The 8960-nt window shown below is 39.4% G+C and overlaps 1 protein-coding gene across 2 annotated transcripts in view; it reads right to left on the bottom strand.

The window, feature by feature from the left end:
• Positions 1-326: 326 nt before the first annotated feature.
• LOC112454442 overlaps positions 327-8960 on the bottom strand; it is a 22680-nt gene continuing 14046 nt past the window's right edge. For both annotated transcript variants that reach the window (XM_025015831.1, XM_025015834.1), the window contains 2 exons: positions 6455-6610; positions 327-1767 (listed from right to left, as the gene is read on the bottom strand). In XM_025015831.1, the coding sequence (XP_024871599.1) occupies positions 1702-1767; positions 6455-6610 (222 nt within the window). In that variant the 3' untranslated portion in view covers positions 327-1701. The remainder of the gene's footprint in view (positions 1768-6454; positions 6611-8960) is intronic.

Below are 8960 nucleotides of genomic sequence, written 5' to 3'. Positions count from 1 at the left end.
AATAAGATAATAGTAACGAATAACTATTATCTACTACGTTTTGTGCATAATATTATCATAGTATTACATTTTGTTGCGCGGATCCGCAAATTCTATTAGAGCCTAGTAAACTTTGTCAATTTTATTAATATTTATATCAATATTTTTCTAATTATATTTTTGTACCAGAAAAAAATTTCTAATAAATCAGTGATGCGTTTTCAAATAATGCTTATATACATATATGTATATGCGTATATATATTTCAATATTCGTATATATTTCACATTGTAACATGTTAAAAACTTCTATCTGGTATACGTAAAGTTAAAAAAACACACGACTCGTTTCTTATTATAATAATATTTATTTGCACTACAAAAAACAACAGGGACGCTTTACATAGAGAAATAATACGCTCGGTATAAGGACGAGAAACGCCGAGTTTCACATACTGACATTACATTTGTTAAATTGTATCACTTATTGGATTTTCCCGCATCGAGAAAATCCAAGAAGGGAAAAATCTTTTTCTCCGATAGTTCACTGCGGTGACATGCTTCCACAAGCTGTATCGGCTAAAGTACGTACCAAGAAAGATTTTGGTTTCACACTCTCTCTAATTAACAGTGTTTAACGTATTTAAATTGTCTAAATTTCACAAGTTTTATTACGTCACCGCAATTTTGTGGGAGGAGAGAAATGCAGGTATGGGAGAGAATTAGATAAGAAAGCAGTGGTAGAAACACAAATGGATAGAAACAATGACTGCCTGGCACTATTGTATTCCGGAGATGAGCTATGTACAAGTATCTTATTTGTCTCATGCTCGACGACGATCAATTGAAACGTATTGTTCGCGCGTGAACAATCGAAGGGAAAAATATTTGACTTTGTTCTTCGATCCTTTATTAGCACGCGTCTTTTACCCCTGTTAAAAACCATAAGCCTTCCGTATCATATATCTTTTAAATAAAAAAATAGATTATTTATTCTTACTTTAAGCGCGAATTGAAATATTTTTAGCCGAGGTATGACTCTCTGCTATTCGAGAGAGCGCTCGCGGAGAAATTTTCAACCCGTGGTCGTTGGTGCATAAATCATTTCGTTCAAACTGTCAAAACGGAGAGCGTGTCGTATCACAAATGCAAAACGATTTTATTACAGTTTCACTGTCTCTCTCTCTCTCTCTCTCTCGATGTGCTTCCATCGTACCATGGCGGCACGAGCCACGCCGTAACGATTAAACTTTTGATCGTCCTAAAACGACGATCGTTTACGGAAATTTCTTTATTAATCGTTATCGTTATTCTAATTTTTATTAAAAGATGAAAATATAACAGAAGTGCAGAGTGGGGAGAAATAGAAAAGAAGGAAAGAAAGAGACAGAGAGTGAGAAGTAGATGGAAACTGGAAACATAAGGGAATTAGACAGCGGAGTGAACGAGGTCGAACGGAATCGAGTCGATCGCTTAGGGGGGAATGCGTTTGGCGGCGAAGTGTCTTGTATTTTCGCGAAAAGCTCGACGGCCATCGACGAAGGAATTGAGTTCAGGATCTCAGGGACAAGGGGGCAACACCGTGAGACTGGTTTTGTTGCCAACGTCGTACCCGTGCTCCTATTGGCAAAGGCGGCTCGGCGATGGTGCCTCCGCGTGGCGGTACCAACGCCGGCGGAGCTCCTCTTCTTGTGCTTCCTCATCCCAGTCCTCGAGTGAGATCTTAGATGATGGAGGTGATCAATCGCGCCTTGAAGTTGACGAAGCGCTCGCTCGTGGCCGCCAGACGCTGCAAATTGAAAACAAATTGATCGATTGCAATCGGGCAATTAAATATTTGAGTATTCGCGTATGATCCGACGATCTCTTCTGCCGATTACTACGCATTATATCCGATATTTGTTTCTAGGACAAAGCAGTGTTTAAATTCCTCAAATAACCTATTTTTCTCACCCATCGCAATCTTTTTAATTTTTTTAAATTATATTATTTAACATTTATGGGGAAAAACTTTCAAGAGTCAATTTGAGAGGGGAAAAAAAACCCGAGCGCTATGTTGCGTGTTTCGCGGACAACGTAAAACTCCTTCAAACTCCTTCCTGTTTTGCTCGCGTCTTCGTTTAATCGCGCAAAATCGCGACGCGCAAAAGAGTTTAGCGGATCGGAGAATTCCGCGCGACGCACGAAGCGTGAACGCTTTCGAACCGGCGCGGCGGACGCTCCTCGCGAGGCAAAACGCCTCGCACGAGAGAATTTATTAACGTGCCGCACAAATTGCGGTATAATAAAACAATTATAACCGTCGCGAGACGCGGCGCGAAAAGAAAGAATCGCGGCGGTCGGCGCACAATAGTGTGTTTCAGGATCTCTTTCCTTTCTCTCCGCGCTCTTTGTCCGATCACGGCTTTCTGCCATTGCACAGTCGATCGGTTGCCGCAAAATCCTAATTTACATTACTCACGCTACACGATTTCTTTGCAGACATAACATAGTTATATATAATCTAAGAGGTGATTTCAGTCTGTGACTGTAATACACGTAAAACCGGTGTTTCCGCTATCTATAAATTTCGTAAGATAATTTATGCACTCTTGATACTGTTATTAATTAATATATTATTCTTTTTATATTTACTTTGTTACACGCTATATCTTGTTGTCGGCATTGATCGACTTCAATGCAATTTGCTTTATATATATATTATCTAAATATTATTTTGTCTCTTTTTCTTCTATATAAGGTAAACGTACCAATGCCGGGACATTTAAGACCTAATGTCTGGACACCTTTATCACTTTAGTTTTTAAATAAGTATAAAGCGAATTAAAATCAAAGATAAAAATATAATATAAGAAAAATATTATTATCTTTGATTCTTTGATTTTAATTCGCGTTGTAACTTATTTAAGGATTAAAATGTTGAAAATGTTCAGACATTGGTACATTTACCTTACGTACAGCTTTCATTATTCAACTTTAAGGGAAAAAACTTTAAGAAAATAATTTGCGTTTGTTGCTTAATTGATCTCCGTGCTCTGTTAAGCTTAGAATATTTATAAATAAATATTTTTTAATTCATTGTCTCAGGATTAATCCAAATAGAAAGCAAATTTTTATTACGTTAATAATTAGTAATGCGTCTCAGCTTAGGTCATTAAAGTCTTTAATGAATTATATGCATTTTTTGTTTCACTTTTGTAAACAACATTATGGCGAACTTGTGATGATGTAAGAATAGCGAATTAATTAGTATTATTTCCTCTTTTCAGTATTTTCTCTCTTCAATATTTATAATTGTCTTCCATAAATACTACTGTAAAAAACAATCACATTAACAATTACGCCTTTGTTGCTAATAAATGTATAAAAAATAAAAATTTAATTTATTTAATAGAATAAAATAAAATTAAATTGAATTAAATTAAAGGAATAAAAAATAGCGATTAATTAAATAAAAATTTATTTTAACGTTAGACTGTCTTTTCTTGTATACGTGATTATTGTATACGTATTAATATCTCCGCTAATAACTATGATTATTCGCTATTAACTGATTACAAAATCCGTAAGTCATTATACGGAAGTAACAAATGACCGAGCAAGAATAAACGTCGTGGTTACGTCAATCAGATGATCTAAGGTGAATCATTTTCCACGCTTCGCGCGGCAATTCCGAGTGTTACGAGCGTAAAAATCATTGGTTTAAAAAATCATAGTGGATCGTACCGTAAAATGAATAAAAAAAATTCTCGCGTGATCGTGCATGATCTGAGCTAGTTTAGTTCCGGCTGTTATATTTTAATGGCCTAAGTGATGTTGCTCGGACTATCATTAATATTCTATCAATTAATAAATTATAATCGATCAATTATATTGCAAAACACGCGCTGCGATTCTTCGTCGGTCGCAATATAATTTAGATCGTAGATCGAGAAGTCAATTATTATGTTATAATGATGATAATGATCCTATCCTAATAAAAAAAATAGATGTTAATGATCGCAAAACAGCGAAATTCTATTCTATCGCGATATATATATCGTTTAGAGATCATTTATCACATACTATCCGCAGGTTGAGAATCGTTCGGACGGTGCGAGATGAATAATCTGAATAATCTCCTAGCTGGACAATGTCCAATCAGCTACAGCCTACTGCTTTCATATTTGACGAGCTTAAAATTGATTAAATCGTAAAGTGAAAGCGCCACTCGGCATGAAATATATCGCGAGTGATAAATGTCAGTTCTTTCTCATCTTAATTCTTCCTCTTTGATGTCTGTCACGTCATAGAAATAGATTCAACCCGTTTCGTATCTTTCCGCATTTATGAGATGCAAATTAAACACTGCGGAGTAAACTTTCCATATTGCTGAAATCAGGCAACTTTCAAAATCCATACGTACGTCTCCAATTCATGTATATTTATTCATCTTTTTCGAAATTGTGGTTTCTAGCGGATGCAAAAGAAAATGCGGAAAGCTATAGAAAATTCGCGTACTTTCGCGAAGCCAAGTTTTCGCCGTCGGTTAGTACGCGAGATCCTTTGTGATACATTAAAATGTAGGGCAGTTGTCCGCGCACAAAGCGCGTATAGCACAAGGAAAAAGCACGCGATTTCGATGGTAGTAGCCGCGGCCAGTCGTCGCCTCTGGCGATCTTGCGTGCCGGGATCGGCTCTTGCATAAGTTGCAGCTGGCAAATGGACGCGCTATTTCATAGAGAAAGTCGCTTACATTTTTACTTTCCATCGATCCCGACGGCGTGCTTGCGTAATGGCCCGGTTTATATCTGAAACGACGCGACGCGACGCGACGCGTCGCGGCGCTACGCTTGTTCGACTTTCGGCGCAGTCGAACACGTGACTGACCACCGTGAAGCCTTTATCTCCCGATCGCCGCTCTACGAGCGGCTTTTAATCAACAATCGCAACCGATTGAGGTAACGCGGCCTTACGCCGCAACACTCGACCTTAATAAAGTGTTATGCCATAAGCTTGTTCCGCAAAATATTATGACAGACTAATTGTCTCTTTAATTTCCGAGATGCTTTATGAAATTCCATCGCGCCATTTATCTATTCCCGCGTGCGGTATGTTTCAAATCTGATTAACACCGTGTGTCTCATTTTTCATCCATGATCTTTTTTGCCAATTTCCAAATGGACTTTTAATGCGATTCGTCACAGAGCGTTGAACACTTCATATATCATTTAATAATTATCCGACCAAGTTGCAAGTTGATATCTCTTTGTTGAAAGACAAAATTTTGCGCTTTGCGTCAATGCTTTGTTGCGCGTTTCGTCGATGTTTTAATTAATTTCGCAATTTTACATAAGAAACCACGACGCGAATTTCACTTCGCAAATCCGTTAAAGAAACAAATCCGTTTGCGAATAGCAATTATCGCGTGTCGACAAATGCAGTCAGTTGCGACGAAAAATTGGATTGCTTATCGCGGAATCGCAATCGGAATTACGTCACGTGCAATATTAAGTTTTTCATATTCGCGTTTGTTTGAACTTCTTTTATTGGGTTTGTAGAGCGAGGCTTCGCGAATTTCACGCGGTGAACCGTGAACGCCGTGATTCCTGAGGAATGAAAAATTTCTAATTCTTTTCCTGCTTCTAAACCGATGTTGAAATCGCTCGCGGTTTTCCTGTAGATAATGAAATAGAGATATGAACAAGTAATGTACGTCAGAGACGTACGCAATCGTTTGCGCCGGTTACGTACGCATATGCCGGAATTGGATTCTTGCAATTTCCAAATAAATTATATCGTTAGATTTAATTCTAACACAATTGTCTCTAACGAGATTATATCCAATTTGACATCTATTAATCAAACGCTCTTCGACATAGTTCGATGTTTCGTCACGCGGTTTACTTTCGCCTGGCCAGCTGAGTCATTAAAATCTTGAAATCTGTAATCGACGTCCGGTCGAGTAAAGAGTAAGGCTCTCCGCTATGCCTTCTTGTAGTATGTACCGGATTGACGCAGATGTCTTTCAAAATATGTTAAGTAATTGCATATGATCACATTGTTAACACTAACTCTGAGCTGTGACGGCGCACGATTATCGATCACCAATTATCCCTCCCACTGCGCGCAAGAATTGACCGGTATGATATACATTCTCCTTGAGAATATAAACGTTGAAATGTCTAAATATTTATATCTCCACAGTCACATTCTAGTTTATTTTTTATTCCAATTTAATCTATTTATTTCCTTCAGACACTGAATATCCTACACTTATAGAAAGTACTTGTATCGTTTTTATTGCATGACAAGAAAAATATTAATAATATCAAGCAGAGCGATAACGCGCACGTGTGGTTATTATTAATTAGGGTCGCGAGATGAAATTCGGGTTGCGCGGAAGCTAGATTTTATTTTACAAATCTGCCACGTTCGTAAATGAAAGATACGATTAGCGATCGGTGAAAGTGTAAAAATATCGTCTATATACTCACGAGTATGAGATCCTGAACGAGATTCGAGAGTCCTCGATTAGCGATGACGAAGAACCTGGTGACTGGGCCGGGTACGGCCTCATGCTCGTCCGCCTTTCCGTGTTCGGGGCTGCCCGAAGAGTCGCCCAGCTGGTTACTTCCGCTTCCGGCCACCAGCTGGAAAGACGACAGAGATCCGTCGGCGTTAGTCGGTATCTGGGCAAGCAGAGGGGATGAGCCTCTCGCCGTGGTACGGAAACTTTCGCGTTTCGGATGGACTCCGGGACGCGCGGCGGAAGCGAGTATTACAAATATTACAGGAATTAATTACAATACTTTTGTTTGTTTGTTTGTTTGTTGGGGGATATATAAAATTGCGGTGTGTATTGCAGCTCCACGTCCAACTCCAGCGCTCCCGACACTACGGTGCTCTCACATCCTTATTCCTACTTGCGGCTACGACATACGATCCATCGATCTTGCTGCTACGATCCTTACGTGCGCTCCTTCGGCTCGTAATTACTCGAGGCTTCGTCTGCAGGGTGTCCATACGTCTTTCTTTTTTTTTTCTCACCCAGCTTGAGAATTACACGAGGCTATATGCTCTTGAGCGAAGGGCGATCCCGCGGAACGATCTGTCGTGGATCGACATCCGGCTTAAGGATTTCTATATGGACACCCTGCGCGTGCACCATGAAAAGGTGAAATCGCCAAGTACCCAATGGTGACAACAGGATAAATCATACGTCCACGATCGGCTCTCGATGATACGTCCCGTATCTAGCAATTCGCAGCGCAACGTAATGTAATATCGAATTTTTGGCGTTCAGAGGCGAATTCTCTAGTTACGAGCGCATCGAGCTTGTACACCGAGCGTGGACCAATTACCAAATTTACAATATCTACGAGATTGCAGATCTCCGCCTGGCAGACAAACCGGTTCCGTCGCGACGGGAAAATCTCCGGCTTCTCGGTAAACAATCGTTAAAGCATTGTTCGCTCTTTACGTTTCGAAAGATCCGATATTATCGTTATTTCTCGGCAACCGATTCGTCTGCCGACTAAACTCTGCGTGCGTTTTTACTCCAGTGCGTCCAAAAATACGATGGAACAAGATACAACTACGGGCCGCTAGATATTACGGTGCAGTGGACGAGTACGAAGATCACAACAACGAGAGAATCGGCACTGATCAATGGTGCGGCCGCCAAATCCCGAGTGAATCGGCCTTGTCCATCAGCCGGTCAGTACGCCATATAAAAAAAAAGTCTCTCAAGTTTTAGTCGGTGGTTGTCAGCGTTGCGTCGGGACCGTTGGCCGGGTGGAACAAGATGGGAGATTTGGAGATGAATGGGGCAAAATTATCCGGTAAATATTCCAGAGTTGAAGAGAACAATTGAATTGGGCAATTAAGGATTTTTACGAATCACATTATGTTCCTAATTACTAAATCTTTTAAATGTCGCTGAGTGCAAATTATTTTCTTCAAGATATCGAAAGATTAGAGACGTCTAAAATGCACTATAGTCTTTTTTATGCGTAGATGTTCGTGTATCGTGATGACTCTATTAGTAACATTTTTTAATGCAAGCCGAATATATTGTGCAAATATATTACTCGTTTTAGTCAACTAGTTGTACTTCAACTCTATATTTGCGATAGGAATTTATAGAGTAACAATCTAGTTAGGAGTTAAGGATGCGCAATTTGTACAGATTACATGGCAAGACCTCGTTGCAACATTAGACGTGTAAAAAAAGTGCGTGGATACAAAAGAAGTCGTACAGCGAATGAAGAAGATAGTTTTGTACAAAGGAAAACGACAGATTAGAGAACTTGTTGCATTACTTTCAAACATGTACACGTATACGCATATACAACAGGTATATTAGAGATCTTGATATGCAATTCATGCGCAGCGAGACAGGCAAGATCTGCAGGTAAGATGCTTTGTATATAAAGGAAGGAGAAACGGTGTGTGAGGAAGAAGAGAAAGATGCCAGACAGGAAGAGTGTCGGTAATCTGTTCAGAATAAGTCGTCGCAAGGAATTAAGTCACTGATTAGAAAGTAAGTCGGAAGATTCGAAGGGACGTCGCGCAACCAAGTCGAGAGTGATGCGTATATGTGGAAAAGTGCGGCATGCGGATAAAGATAAGGTGCGTTTACAATGCGAGCGAGATTTTGCGATTAGAGAAGAGTTTGCGCGATGGAATGGTTAAAAAGATAACGATTAAGATAACGTAATTGCAGGCTGGATATGAAGAGAGTGCACTTTTTACTACTTCTGCATATAGCGCGCGATTGTGTGAAACGTTGCAAAAATGCATATGGTAGTAGCGATAAAATAGTACTTTTTTTTTACAGAAAATTACTTGGACTTTAAAAACATATCTTTAAGTTATCAATAATAAAACCGGAGATGAATATCGATTTTTCATGCGATTGGAAGACGTACATGCTGAAAATGATTATGAAATGAAAGAAGTATAAAAGTAGAGAGAAGGAGAGAGAGAAAGAGGGGGGGG

Source organism: Temnothorax curvispinosus, unplaced genomic scaffold (genome assembly GCF_003070985.1).
Source record: "Temnothorax curvispinosus isolate PA1 unplaced genomic scaffold, ASM307098v1 QBEX01005075.1, whole genome shotgun sequence".
Lineage (NCBI taxonomy): Eukaryota > Metazoa > Arthropoda > Insecta > Hymenoptera > Formicidae > Temnothorax > Temnothorax curvispinosus.
This window is presented reverse-complemented; position numbering and strand designations above follow the sequence as displayed.